Here is a 16,017-nt window from a genome sequence, read left to right on the forward strand (position 1 = left end):
ATGTTTTAGATGACTACTTACAGCCTCAGGCCTGTGAAATGGATGCTGAGTTTTCCGTCAAAACTCTATTCTTTCGGCCCAGCTCCCCCCACTCGCCAACTCTTTCCCTCTCCACCTCCCATTTCTTGCGACTCTCCTCACTTCCTCCCCAATCCTGACCCCTCCTGTCTCCTTTTTTCTTCCAAGACTGTGGTTAGGAAAATATGTTTCGTTGTCAGTTTTCTTTTAACCTGCAGCTTGCAGAGTCTGACTTCCTGTGCCTTAGTCCAGATGAATGTGTCTGCTCAAGCAGTGTCTCTACCCCGACTGAGGAAATCAAGCTGAGCACAGAGCACGCCCAGAGGCTACTTTACTACCGCCGTGCATGCACACACAATCTTTAAAACACACATACACACACACTAACAGATGATTTAGTTTCCAATTTGGATGACTGTAGTGGATGTGGGAAAACAAACAAGGAATAAAATAAATTGAGACTGAGATCTATTGTTTACTCAGCTAGTTTGAAAGAAATCATTCTTTTCAGAAATTTTAGCCTTGTCTTTAAATACTTTTGTAGCCCCTGAAAACATTAGTAGACCTCAAAGGCTCTTCTCAAAATGCAGTGTTGCTAAAGCACAGGCGTGAAGAGCCCTCAAGCAAGCTGCAAAAGCTTTAAAAATATATCTTATTTCTTTCTTAATGCTGCAGCACTCTGCTTTCCCCTTCAGCCAAAAAAGCCTCAAATAATGATCAAGGATGAAATGTAATTTTGATAGCTCTCAAGATAAACAGTCCCAGAGATCTTGGAGTGAGGCGAGCTCTTTGAAAACTTCTGTTACGACAGGTCATGTACTCAACCCACGTATGAGGTGCACGTCTGTCTGACTCCGGGTTTCTACTTTTCCAACTGAGAGGACAAAACAAACTGCTGCTTGATGCATGAGTGCCTTCCATCCAAATTGCCTAATTTTGATTGAAACACAAAGTGAGCTCATTGACCGTCAAAGGACAGTGGTCCGCAGAGGCTCTTTCAGATACAAACACTGACTTCATCTTGGCAGGATTCCCTGCCCACTGGTCTGCGGCTGTATTACAAAGCAGCAGACAATTCCACGGCTGCAGCCAAATGTCCTCATAGACAAGAGCAGCCAGGCTGCTTCTTTTTTTTTTTTTTTTTTACTAACCTCATATAATCCATGTTCTCCATGATTCCCATCCATCATGTTTAGGGGGTCTGGGTGGGTGCCATGACGGTCTGAGAAAGCCCTGTGATTGCTTCACAGGTCCAACCATAAGTTGGAATGATAACACTGTGGGCAAATGTAATTCAGCAATTTTCCCCTCATGTCTCCCTGACAAAAATTACACAGGCAACATCACACTATTGTGCCCTTCAATCAAACTCTTATTCCGAGGATGTACTGCTCAGCACAGGTCCTGCAGTAGCACACACACACACACACACACACACACACACACACACACACACACACACACACACACACACACACACACACACACACACGGACACACCCTAACACAGCCAAACCATGTACAATTATTTTCTACAGTGTGTGTCATCCTGTTCCTGCATCAGCCAGCATATGCCACATTGGTGCCAGCCACTGAATCCCTAATGGACTTCCACATGGATGAGCTTTACTGTAGTTTAAATGTTCAGCAGAGAACTGAGACAAAAAGAAAAGGTGTGGAAAAAAGAAAGCAGTTGCCCAGGGAGAGACATTTGTGATGAAAATTTGTCATATCATGATATCAATGATTTTACAATGTGTTGATGTATTTATGTCACGATTATATAAATGGGGAACAAAAAAGGAAGCAACTTTGTTGGTGATGAAATGGTGTGAGCATCAAATGTCACATCTACAACAAACTGAGATAGTGTGTAAGCAACGTTAGAAGAAAGGAGAAACGCAACAGACTCATTTTACCATCTCAAGCAGAGGAACCCATTTGAGTGTGAGGAAATCCATGAATCACACGATGAGAGTGCAGCTGGTCTAAACAGATACACAAAGTATATTCACACAGCACAACCAAAGTGTCGGTAGGTTGTATTCCATGGGAAGATAGCAGCTAATTTCTGCAGAGTATGTCTTGACCTTGGGCATGTGTTACTATTTTTCAGCAATAAATAATAAGTATTATTTACTATTTTATGATAGTGTCATACATTTTATTAGCCAAAAAATTACTTGCAATATCACTGTATTATGTTAAATGAATAGTTCAGCATTTTGGGAAATACATTTATTCAATTTCTTGAAGATTCCTCTTCTTGCAGAGTGTTAGATGTAAAGATTGATACCAATCTGTTCACTGTGCGCAAATACGTAGCTGGAGCCAGCAGCTGGTTAGCTTAGCTTAGCTTACGGACTGAAAATAGGCTATGCAGGCAATAGAAAACATCAGGAGGCTGTAATTATTGTGAGATTTAGTGGGATTTGACTTTGGGAGAGGCATCTTACTGTATATGTCACCATGAGATGAATAAAAATGGAATATTAAGAAATAGCAGTGGTGTTTTACTGTGAGGGTTGACAGGAGGCTTAAACATTAAATCCTCCTTCTTGGAGCAAAGCAGAGAGAGAGAGAGAGAAGTGTTATGAGGAACGCCAAACAGATGCTGTGAGTCTGTCATTGCAGCAAAATTTAAAAGAGTCTTTGGAGTTTGGTGACACAACCATCCTTCATCCTACAGCTGGGGACACTATAACTGCTTTTGTGTTTTCTTGCCAACTCCCAGAAAAACTCCTACCATTGGCTTTGTATGCATCACAATGATCTCTTGGTGTATTGGGCAATGATGAGAAAACTAGCTCATACTTCGATTTTAGAGACACTAGGAGCACGATGTTTCCCCCCACAGCTAACAAACAGCTTAATAGTCATATTTATTTGTTTTGCTGTTTATTTCCTTACACACATTCATTTTCAGGGTCATGGGAACTACAGTCGGTGTGCTTCAGCGAAGGGTGTGTTTCCTGCCTTTCACTAGAGCATGTTCACCATTGCATGGTAAACACACAAACACACTAAGACAGTCAAATACACTCACATTCACACCTGAGAGTTATTTGGGTTATTTGACTCCTAACCTGTATGTAGCTTTGGTTGTCAAGGAAACTACAGCTGTGAAGCAACAGTGATAACCACTAATGAAAACTATCATTATCACTGTTTAAATACAGAGCAATTTGTCACTTTCTATTAAAGATTTAAAGGTTTTATTTGTCCCATATGTATGCATACAACATGAAGGTGTGTTACAAAAGCTAGTGTGCAATAAAGAATGATAAATAGACTATATATAAGACTATAAAATGTTTTGTTTTGCATGTTTGACCATGGAAACACAAATATATATTCAGCTGCGTTACTCCAAAAGAAACTGGGATAATGTGGCATGTGTACACCAGTGATCATTGCTACCTGCCTGCTGTCTGTATCAAGTCAGGGGAACTCAAACAAGCAGCAGAGGTTTTTCTTCCTACATTACTTACATACTAATTGTACAATATATACTAATCATCCAAGTGCACCATGTTGGCTGTTAGAATATACAAGAAAGGTGTCCACACAGCTGTTACCACCATCCACAATTTCTTTTAGTTTTTTGCATCTATGAGTAGCTCCTTCTTTTCCTTTGTGCATTGCATTGTGGGAGAGTATAACAGCACATTCAAAAATCATGGTTTCTTAGTGTTTGTTCTGGCTGTTTTAAGTAAACAAATGTTGTCATGTTTCAAGCGTAAACACACTGCATACTCAAATACTGCTTAAATGTAGTATGATGTATAGATTTGGGACTCGTAAAGAAACTGAACTTTGCATTAGCATTAACTGAGACAGTGCACTAAAGTTGGCCTTGCATCACCCGATTGGCATTGGCTGCTTTATAAATGCTTTGTAATCGCTGGCTCATTCATTAATTGCTTGGCTACCAGCTGACTAATATTATTCATTCATATTCCACTATAACTACCTCTTATCATTAGCTCAGTATTTAGCAACAATGCCAAAACCATTCTTTTTGCTGCAGCTCCCTTCACCACACAAACCTCCTCCTCATCCACTTAATTCTTGGTATTTAATAGTATTTAACGTTCATATAAATGTTATTTAAGTGAGATTAGTTCTCCCTGCAGAATCTGTGTAGCTGCTTGGATTCTTTGAGTTTTCCCTCAAGCAGCAGCACCTTTTCAAAATCTAACCAAATCTAACCTGGAACCATTTGCTTTACATGGTCAAGTCCTTGACATAAGTGTCTCTGAATCAGGAGTTTGTGCTAAATATAGATACATGTCACTGATCTAGGTTTAGGTACAAGAATAACTGGGTTTCTCTTTCTTCCATGAAAATATTACATTGTAGTTATATTACTAGAGATAGGATGAGACCCAAATCTAAACATACTGATTAATTATTTACAATAAATAACGAATATAATGAAATAATTTTAAAGTCACACATGATAATTTCAGTTCACCGTGAACTTGTAAAACCATGAAGCCTTCGTGCTATGACTTGCATAGAGATGATGGAAGTGATAATGGAGATGATCCTGGACTGTATTTCACACGTCAGTCGGGGTGTCTTACAGGACACGCTCTGCGAGCAGAGTGGATTCAGCTCAGTCCTACGTTAGGCTGCTGCAGTGACACTTTGCTGTGCGCGGGAGAACAGAGCAGCCCTAGAGTGATAATTAGTCCAGTCTCTAGTTGGGCAGGCGATTCGCACTGGCTCTCTTGTTTCCTTTTCTTTTTTTTTACTTTGTTCCTCTGTATCTCTCTTTTCTCGTCAGTCCCAACTTGGCTGCCTCCATCTCTCCTTCTGTGCCTCTCACTGTCTTAATTAGCCTCAATTGTCTTTACTTCACTTTGATTGGTTTCAGTTTGATTCAGTTCAGCTGAATTCAAGGTTTAACACAGGCCACACAAAATCACAAAGTACTACAAAAATAACAGCAGAGAAACTTTATGTCAGTTTCTCTTCTTCTCTTTCCCAATTCTCTTTTCACCAGTCATGATGAGCTGCAGTGAAACTGAATTATTCACAAATGCAGCAGCACCACTCAGGAAGAGCTCAGCAGTCAGTGCTAGACAGAAAACAGTCAGCCAGTTTGTTTCTCGAAATGCACATCTCAAGTACCTGTGCATCTGTTCGCTGGCACTGCTGTGCCAACTGTGTATACTACTGTAGCTTTTGTATTTCAGCCAGTTTATCATCCCACAGGCTGAAGAATCTACCTCCATTTTCAAGCTGCTATTTCATTCTGCAGAGAGATACAGTGTGTTTTGATGTATTCTCACTGGCCCGAGCAGTGCCCAGTAATTGCCATGATGTCATTTTGGCTGCTATACTTTCACTGTTGTACTCTTCAAAACCTACGACAAAGTCTACGTCTAAATGTTTGAGTCATCTGACATCTTGATGTCAGGATGATCTCTTAAGTGCAGAAGCAAGAAGTCTGCCTTTGCCCCAGTCCAGGATAGACCTGACTCGGGCAATAAAGGTCACGAGGAAGAAATGATTTGTCAGTTGATCAGCGTTCATTTAGCTCAAACTGGCAAAGAAGCACATCAAGCTGATTTCAAGCTATCTTCTGATGACTGGATGTGTTAGATGCAATTCAAATCATTTTAATGAGTTCACTTTTTCCTGATGCTGCCTCAAACAGATCATACATAATACATCATCATCGTGATCATCATAATGATTGCTGATACCAGAGTGAACTTTTGATATCCATCAGTGTTGATGAACATGTGTCATAATGCAGCAGCACAAACTCGAGCTGGGTTTAGTTTCTGAGTTAGCTGAAGGATAACATTACCAGCTGGAGCTCTAATTCTTCCACCTGTGCAACCACATGTGTAAGTGAAAGTGAATGTTGCTCTCCTGTGTCTACCCAACTCTGTTTTTCTGTCTATTTTCCAAACTACAGGGTGAGTAGACTGATGACAGTTGTCCAGATAAGACCTCCCCAGAATTAGTAAAGTGCGCAGCACTTACCGCTGTAGGTGACAATACGGATGGTGGAGTCACCCTCTCCAAAACGCGTGATGGGGGTGAGGCGCACCTCATAAGATTCAGGCTTTATCAGCTCAGTCAGGTTGTGCGTCATGAGCTCTCCTTTGTTGATTGTTCCATCCACAGGGATCTCTTGTTCCCACCAGCGCTGCAAACCCATCTGGATGGAAAGAGGAACCACAAGAGGTTTGTATCATTTAAAATCACTAGACACTCATAACTTCTGTTTCTTGACGTACATACAAAAACACACAGACATTTTATACATAACTGAACAACAAAAGGCATGAAATGTCAACCAGAATCTCCTGCTTAAGAAGTTTTCACCATCATCATCATTGTAATCATCAGCATTGAAATGGTATGATTCATATTTTACCCAAAGGTTTCAGGGAGCTGAAGTTCTAGATAATCCTATAAGTCAATCCATAAAATGTGAGGTCCCACATGGAAGTGTTTTGGGCTCCCCTCTATTTTTATTATGTGTGAATGGCTTTACTGGTTTCACATAAGAATGTGGACACACTGAAGACGATCTTCAGTAAGATCTTTGTGTATTGCAGACAATAAGCTGTCTCTCTTACTTGGATTTAATCCTAGCTAAGCAAACTTGGCCTGTATTGTCCTAAACTGACAGTTTTTTTTTCTGCCAAACTCTGTGTTAGAGACAACCGAGCCCAGTCTTTGGCTAGAAAAGCTAATTTAATTGATAAGGAAAGTAAAAGAAGAGATGCTTTGAATATTCAGTCTGTAAATCAATTGAAAGTCTCCAAAATACACCTCAAGTTAACCCCAGGGCTCTCAGCCAAAGTTAGTGTGTATTCTGTTTGCACATGTTGGCTTACAACCTTCCCAACAGCTCGGGAGGTCACCTTTCATGGATGAAGTTGTACAACTACAGCTCAGTGAGGTGCATGACATTTCCAACAAAAGAGCCCCTGAGAGCATCTCAAAGAACACCTTCATACACTTTGAGGAGCTCATGCCCACCACACTAACTCTAGAGTTGTTGACAAGTCCTACTGACATCCAAATGTTGGTTTGTGTTAAGCTCATATTGATGGGCTCACATAACAGGTTTTTTTTTTGGCTGGCTAGAAGTGGACAGGGCAGAGACCCTGTTATATTAAGTGCTCAGTGTAGAGGGTCGACTGTGTCTAACAACTGCTGGACTGAGACAGAGTCTAGGCCTGTTTGGCTCCTTGTCTTTATCTGAGATCTGTTACAAGACTTAAACAAAAACGTCTTCATCAAACATCATTTGGCTGGCTGGTTTGGCTGATGCCAACTCAAATAAGGTCCCAAAAATGATTGCCAGTCATTTTATTTTGCTTTATTTTAGAGAATGGCTGGAGCCTAGACACAAATAAAGAGACATTCTCATGACACAGTAACAACGGTGTTATCTGTCCCTTTAGATTCTGTGGTGCTGTGGAACTGGATTAAGTTACCTTTGCACATGCATGTGGAAATTGTACTTGCACATTAGAAAATTACAGTATTTTCATTCTAAGTGCTAAGAAGAAGTTGTAGCAAGTAAACAACCAAATTACACTGTCATTTACCATCTCAAATCGGTAGAAGTCAAGTCTTGGTCAACGCATGTTAGGCTGTACTGTGGAGCAGCTTTTAATAACTCAATAAGCTTTCACAGACATTTATTCAATTTACATGTTTACACTTAAACATGTAACATAATACCCATGCCTTTCAATGCTGTCCTGCGTTATAGTTATCATATTAATTACTACTACTGTCATCAAAAGGTATGTTTGAGTTGACAGACTGAGATCGCACCCTGAGATGGTGGTCTGCTGGCAGGGGTTTGGGTCGGGGGGGGTCTGCTTGCCTAACTGTAAAAGTCACCACATGCTACTGCTCTACATATTTTGTATCTTAAATCACCACAGAAAAAGAGCATGTACGGTACAAAGGGCATTCTTCTGCTCCTGGGAACATATTGCTTATATGACCACAACAAATATGTTTTCACTTCACCATCAGTGTAGGATGTTCTCTCTCATCTGCCAATTAACCTTGTCCATAGGCATTTGTATGATCCCCCAACATTAAATGCTACACAACAAAAACATTTTTTTCTCTGTAAGCTGTTGACAGCTAGCTGCTCATTAGCCACATTTACTTTCAAAGCAGCTCCCAGCCTCTGAATTCAAAGGCTGTTATTAGCAAGCAGCAGAGATAGTCTTATATTTGCAGAGAAAAATCTTGATTCCTTTTTCCCATTTAAGTTATGCTTCAGTCTACATTTCCGAGTACAGTAAGGACAAGGTTTTTCTGATGATGATTGTCTCATTCTTTTCTTGTTTTTCTTTAATCGTGTTCTGCCATCCCTTTATAAATGGACCTTGAACTGAAAGGAATTTCTATATCTTGTCTTTGAACAATGAAAAGCTGTCTTGAGAAGACTAAGCTCAGGTATCACACAGAAATTAGCTCATGCTTTTCATGTCTTTGTGATACAATACAGCCCCTCCGACATTCAAAGAAACAAAACGAGGGTATGTTGCTGTATTCGCTGCGGGGCAAAGAGAAGAGAAGTAGGGTACATTTTATCCTTGAGAATCAGTTTAAGGGGAAGAACTGCACAAAGACAAGTCACAGCTCCTGCATCACAATTAGTGACTATACATGCCCTTCTCAGTCAAGGGAAAAGAGGAAGTGTGTTACTCGCAGAGAGAGAGACAGAGATAGAGTGAATGAAGGTGTGATAGCAGTGAAGCAGTGTGTGTGTGTGTGTGTGTGTGTGTGTGTGTGTGTGTGTGTGTGTGAGAACAATACCAATTAAGTAATTACTTAGAGGCTGGATGAACCACAATTATGGGCTGCAAGATTTTCATCACCATTAGTTTGCAGGTAAATAGAGTGTTTTGTCTGTCACTGGTAATTGCAGATGGTGCACTTGTCACTACCTATCCTTTGAAAATTTTAGCTTTTCTCTAAAGTACAAAAGGCGTTGCAGTAAATTGCCATAAATTACACAGTGTTGGCCTGCAAGTGCATGTGTTTGTGTTTGAACACTCTAAAAAGCAGAAGTATCATTCCAGCACAATTGCTTTTTTTTTTTTTTTCAGTAACAGCGAAAACAACCTTTCTATACAAATAGTGAAAAAAAAGGACATCTGCTGTTTCTAATTAGACACAGATGTAAAAAAATAAAATAGTAATAATAAAAAAAAAGATACAGCCTCCTTTTGTTCGAAGTGTGTATTTGGCTGTCTGGATAGTGTCTGCAGACTGGTGGTGAGGGTGGTGGTTACAGTATCTGCACTGACAGGTAGTTACAACATTCAGAAGCTATTTCTACATCGGTGTTTATCCTCATGACCAAATACATTATAGTGTGTACTTAACACTCAGCAGGAAACAAATGAAACACATGAAAACCAGTATAGCTATAAGTACTTCATATTGAGCTAACTTGGCTAATTCATGTGTTTTAAGGAGTGGTACCATCAGGGAGAAAAAAGTAGCAGAAGTGATCATGCAAATTCTTAATGCCAAGGGAAAACCATGCATCTCCACAATGTCAACAGAACAACACTGTTTTCAGGTTTGTGACAATGCTTTTGTCAGAGAATGTTTATTTAAATGGTTGGTTTAACCTAAAAACGGGACAATTTTCTCAACATATACAGGAACACTAACTCAGAAAATTTCTAAATCCACAAAATTGGAGATATATGATTTTAACTGGTCAGCACGTCCTTCCCTTGCTTTCCTCAGCGTGTGGGTACCAAGGAGGGGTAGGCACAGTGACGTGACCAACATTATAAAAATGCGATATATTTAGAGAATCTACTTTTTCAAAGGTTGGAAACAAAACAAAAAAAAGTCGACTTCATTTTGTCTTTAAATCAAGAAATGAGAGATTCTTGGATGAGGGGACAACATTCCTGTTACGTCTTCTGAAACTACAAACTACAGGACATCAAATCTCACCCACATGCTTTTTTCGTGCTTTTGTATTTGGTTTATTTTTCTTTGACCCTGTGACTTGCAGTCAAAACAGTCTGAACTCATCCTACAGCATCATAAAATCCACTTCAATCCTATTTAGAGAGGACAGTATTAGGCTGGGCGGGGCACTAATGTTACATCTGATTGACATCAGCTATTTCATTCATGCTTTAGTCAGTGGCTCATTCATCAGCTATTTGGTTACCAGCTAACTGTATCGTGTTCATGCAGGTGTACAGTGTGACCATTATATGACATTATATGAGACTTTTCACTGATACACTCAATCCACCACCTGAGATTTATCTTCATGTTTGTGCTCAGATTCAGATCCAGTCACATTCTTTTGTTGCAGCACATTCTCCCTCAGTGAGCTCAGCCTATTCAGACTGAATAACCATTTTCCATGAATGATGAATTCTTGTAAGTGTCTGTGGCTGTATGTTATCAGTTTGAATGATATGTAACTGCAGATGTTTGAATGGTTCATAACGTAGCTAAAACATGAGTGTGACCTATATGAAATCTTGATGAAATATTTTCCAGTGGCCCAGCAAAGCTCTGGTGAAACAAGCACTGATTTGAGTGTTATTACTTCATGAGGTTGATAAAATGTTCTTATTACTTTAGTGTAATAGCAGACACTGTGTAGGTCTCAGAAAATAAAGGAATTTCATTTTGAATGGATTTGCTCCCAGATTGTAATGGGAGCACCATGACAATTTACTTCAGTAGGATGTCTTTGAGGGCTGTATCTTATCTCATTATAATTCACAATCCCCGCTGTACATCACTTTATTTGCTTATGTTCTTGTGGTTATCTAATAGTGTGAGCATAAATAACAGTGTTAATGTCACAGTCTGCCTCCAAGTTCCCTTTGGCCCCTGTCTCCACGCCTTGCTCACGTCCCTCCGTTTTCATGAACTCTGCCATTCTTCATGCACCCACCAGATGTCCCTGAACTTTTTTCCTGTTAGCTATTTCACTTGCCCACGTGTTCCACATCTACAATCAACCTGATCTTCCCTCTGCACTCACACCCCCGAACCCAGTTCCCTCATCACCCAAGCCTCTAGTCAAACCTGCCATTTTCACCAGTTCTTTGTCGGATCATCTGCTTGTGCCTCCTTGTGTTTTCCCTGTGTTCCTGCCACCAGTGTGTGTTATCTTGTTGCTTTCCTGCGTACTTGTTTGTCATCTCGTCTGCCTGTAAGCCTGTTTTTCACCATTAAAGTATCTTCACTGAGGCTGTCTGCATTTGGGTCCTCCCTGCCTGTGCTGTTTCCACAAACCTTGACAGTTAATATAAATATATGTGTAGTTGTGTATCTGTTTTGGAGACTGGTGTCAGATTAAAAAAAAAACAAAAAAAACAAAAAACATTTAATTGGGGACTGGTTAGTGTTGTTGCGTGGGTTTCCCACAGCTCCAGGCAGATGGAGGCCTTAAATGCTAATCTTGGCAAAAGCCGCCACAAACTCCAAAGGAACAAATGGAAGCAAATAGTTTCCACACCAAAAAGGAATTGTGCTTAAATGCACAAATCAAATCAAAATTGAAGTGTTGACTGAGAAAACATTTAGCTTTTCATACGTTTTGAATCATACACATACACACTGGCTTATGGATTTTGCACCTTTGTTTTGATTCCCATTAACGTTCATTGAATCCCTGTGTCTGTGCTCAGTTAGGTTTTCTTTTTACATCCCATTACCTTTCATTCTCCACATTTTCCCCACAGAGGCAGAGTGCCATACTGATTTAATTTCATTTGATTGTGGCGGCAGTTCATGGGGTTTTTATGGCAACTTTAAAAAACAGCAGGATTGATCAAAGGGATAACTGGAGCCAAAAGAAACACAGGAGTAATCAAAGTGATGCCGTAATGTTAGATGAGCGCTGATCTACTGTAGATTGCCTGCATGTGATTTGTATGGCTCCCATTGATCTACTAGCACACACTGACTTGACAGATCAATTGAAAAAGAGGAAGGGGAAAGGGGAGAAGAGTGAAGAGTAGGAAGAAGAAGCTCTAAGGTGTGGGTTAAAAAAGTTATTTTGTAGGGATTGGAGACAACCAATCAAGCTTCTGGACAGCAGAGAGGGTTTTGAAGTAGCGGCCTACAGTATCAAAACAAGGGCAGATGTCACACCTTTCCATTGCATCCTTGACAGGTGTGGTGATTTGTGTTTTGTGATTCTCGCCCGTGCATGCCTTTCAGCTGGAGCTTCATTCCCATTTCCCCCTCAGCTAGACTGTCTGTCACGAGGGCACTGGACGATAACACAAAGCAATCCATTACAGAGGGAGAGGGTCCACCGGTATTAATTCAAAAGCAGCGAGAGAAAATGATAATAATTCTCAGGGAATGGCAGAGGAGTTGCTGCTGGATCTATAAATAGATCGAAGTGGTGTAGTCCACGTGCCGGAGCTTTCTTTACTGCACCACTCTTTCACAGTCAGTCTGGGGGTATCTGCATTTATTTATTTACAGAGGAGCTTCTCCTCCCACTCATTTCACTCTTCTCTCTCGTTTCTTCTTGCTCGCTGCCTTTACTCTTTTTTTCTTCTTTCCGTTCCAAGCTTTCCTCACCAAAAGACATTACAAAGAATCGTATTATCCGTCTAAATCAATACTAAAAGCTGAGACTCAATCACTCACAGAGAGTAAACTGTATAGTAAATGCAGCCAAAAAGTCCCCACAACAAAGAATCTCTTTTATCTAAGACAATGGTACATTGGTTGTTATGCCTCCGAGGAAGGAAATAATGGTCACACAATGTACCCTCTTGAGATATTAAAGCAAGAAGGTGGAAATAAATTAATTCGCCCAAACACTGATTCTCTGCTAAATTGCACTGTGGTAGTGATCTCTTTTTAATAAACAAATTGCAGTAAAAAACGAAATGTTCATGTAATTTCTGAATTACTGTGGTGCCGTTCTAGCACAGATGCATATAATGTTAAAAAAAAAAAAAAAAGAAACCACTGTGCACGGGATCAGCTGAAAATAGAAAAAGCAAATGTATATTCCTGGCAAGTTTTCACACAAACGCCTGGCAAGCGCAAATATGGTCTCCGCAAGCGCAACATCATTTATTACCAAACAGACCAACTGAGATAGTTGACAGAAAAATCATTGCACTACACAAACATAACTGGTTTAGATTGTTTTTCAAGCTTCAATTCCTTGAGGGTGTAGTGTGAAACAAACATGAAATTATATTATTCATTGCAAACACAACTGTCAGGCTATGCTTACTAATTCTGAGCAGAACAGAGATGGATTTAACATTGCAGCGTGTGCTACATTTCTTTGATATATGCTTAAAAAAATAAATAAAATAAACAGGTTCCCAAATGGCTCAGTCCTCTAATGCAAAGGCAACCTGAAAACCTGCGGTGTTAATGGAGCTAGTTCACTGTTTCAAACTTTATCTAAAGGTGGTAGAACAGCTGCTGTTGTGAATAAAAAAACTAAAAAGACAAAGCCACATCACCATGAGGAGAGAGAGAGAGGATGGCATACACTGATTGCCAAAGAGAGAAAATGCAACCATGTCATCCATCAATTCTGTCTGCCTGTCATCTGTGGAGTTTACTTGAGAACCAGGGAAAACAGGAGCTATGCTTGTTCTCTCTCTCTCTGCGGGGTTCCCTTCCATTCCTCTGACTGAGCATCTGATGGAGAGCAAAAACAGAAGCAGTTCGTGGAAACCATGGAACTCGCTCAACCAACTGCCCCTGACAGGTTCTTAGTGATTCTGTTTGGCCCACAGAGGCTCGTTCACATCCTCAAAAACTGCAGAATAAGACAGACAATGAATCGAGGCGTAAGATATGGCGCTGTCAAATGGAATACAACAAGCGAGCGCATGCTGTGCAGACACTTCTATCACGTGCTTACACTGGCAATAAGAAAGGTTTTTACTGCCCCGTGGCACAAAACAAACTCTAATTCATCTGTGAAGGGTCAAACAGAGGCTGGCCAATATCAGTGACTCAGTGGTTATTGCACCAGCAGCCAACATTAAAAACGTATGTTCTAACTGTGACAAAAGCTCCTTGATAATAGAGTTCAGAGGGAATGAATAACACTTTGCAGTGCCACAAACATGAATGATGCATCTATAACTTAGGTCACAAATAGCACGACCGCAATTCTGGTCCAGATCCAGATGTCGTCATATCTGGATTCAGAACTGTAACCTATAAATGATTGAGAATTATTAAAATTTGACAGCGCCCTCCTATTATTAAAGCCAGTGCAGCTTAACTAGCCTTTATGGCACTGGTCATGTGATGATACTCAGCCAATCACTGCCACATGAATCAGATCTGAGTGAGAAACACATAGTGAGTAAGAGATAGTAGATAGTGGGGGTGTGGGATGTAAGAGGGAAAGAAAGAGAAAAGGAGGTGTCAAAGCTGTCCGATTGTCAGATGTGCTGAGATTGTTTATTATAAATATGGTTGAGACTGTTAAGATGTGTAGACTTTACAAAAATATGGAAATGGGAACTCTAGCTACACTTCTTATTTTGTTTTCTTCTATATCTACAGGTTAAGCAGAAGAACAAATCAACAGGCAGGACAACTCTTCTACCTGTCTGATGCCCAGTCTGTAGGCGACAATCCTGTCCACAGCGTTGGGGTTCATCTGGGTCCACTGGAGTTTAAAGCCGTAGACTCTGGGTCTGTTCTGCCACAGAGGGCTGTAGGTATCATAGTAGAACTCTGGGGGGTAGGCCTTTCCTGCAGAGACAAAGCACATTTATAATGATACTAAATTATTTAATGCTCACTTAAGATGAAAAATAAAAGCTGCAGATATGTTTCAAACTCCACATCCCCAGTTTGAAACTTTGTTTCTGTTGAAAAATATGTGGTAAAACTGAAGCCAAGGTGACCCTGATGACATCACTGGAGTAACATCTGAAAGGTCCCATCTGAGCCATAGACTATATTATAAAATGACTTGTCTAGGCTGAATAGTATTTGCTTGACTAGTGACCTGAACCTTATGCGTAAAATTGGTGGCATGTCCCTTTACGATTCATTAAAAGCTTGTACACTAATGAAGCACATTATTACAACTGCTTAAGACTTCCAGCCCCATGACAGCAGTGCCCATGTTTCACTGTTAAAGATTCCTTACTGTTTGTTTTTGAACACATTGACACGAAAACAGTTACAGAGTGAGTTATATGGCAGATTAGGAAAGCATTTTCAGATCTTAAGAAAATGTAAAAATGTAATAAATGTAATCGATAAACAAACATAAATGGAAAACAATATATGTATTTTAAAAAATGTTGGTGTAATTAGGGCTGTATTATCATTTAGTGAACTAGATGTGTAAATTAATTTCATAATGCTGCTATATTATACTAATAATTTGGCTGCAGCAATTTTTTTTGCACACAACGCAGGTATACTCTTACACATAAGTGTAAATTCAAGAATATGTAAGTGTGAATGTTTCATTGGTTAATAGTAAGAATTCTTTCAAGCCAAAAGAAGAGCTGAATTAGCATGACAAAGATGTACAGTATCTCTTATCTTCACTACATTGTGTTTGTTCTATTTTCACCCACTCTATATGATATTCCTTGTTGCTGCTATGACCCAGTTTTCCCTCAGGGATCATTAAAGTTTCATCTTATGTTACGTGACAGAGAACATTCATAGCACAGAGTCAAGGCATGCACCAGATTGTAGATGTCCTGACACTCAACTCAGCAGCCATCCCAGTAAAAAATAATGTCGTACAGCTGGATCTGAACCAACACGCAGATCTCAAACCTTTTCTTTCGATAACACGGTTTGCTTTGTTGGAATCTGTGAGGATTTATTGTCTACAGAATTGTGGCTTGAACTGAATAAATCTTTTGAATAAAGTTTTTAGCTTTCCAGTCACAGTCTGTGAGCTGATTTCTGACAGCTGAAGGAGCTGGCAGAACATTGTACTAAAGAATATCTAGAAACAAGCTTACA

At 40.0% G+C, this 16,017-nt stretch overlaps 1 protein-coding gene across 2 annotated transcripts in view; it reads right to left on the reverse strand.

Moving 5' to 3' along the window:
* The window catches only part of LOC139621900 (MAM domain-containing glycosylphosphatidylinositol anchor protein 2-like), a 162,376-nt gene that overhangs the window by 21,843 nt on the left and 124,516 nt on the right, over nucleotides 1–16,017 (reverse strand). For both annotated transcript variants that reach the window (XM_071478865.1, XM_071478864.1), the window contains exons 11-12: nucleotides 14,627–14,775; nucleotides 6,022–6,199 (exon numbers count right to left, since the gene is read on the reverse strand). In XM_071478865.1, the coding sequence (XP_071334966.1) occupies nucleotides 6,022–6,199; nucleotides 14,627–14,775 (327 nt within the window). The remainder of the gene's footprint in view (nucleotides 1–6,021; nucleotides 6,200–14,626; nucleotides 14,776–16,017) is intronic.

The sequence above is a fragment of the Trachinotus anak genome, unplaced genomic scaffold (assembly GCF_046630095.1).
Source record: "Trachinotus anak isolate AG129_WGS33_773 ecotype Australia unplaced genomic scaffold, CSIRO_AGI_Tana_v1 ptg000005l, whole genome shotgun sequence".
NCBI classification, from domain to species: domain Eukaryota; kingdom Metazoa; phylum Chordata; class Actinopteri; order Carangiformes; family Carangidae; genus Trachinotus; species Trachinotus anak.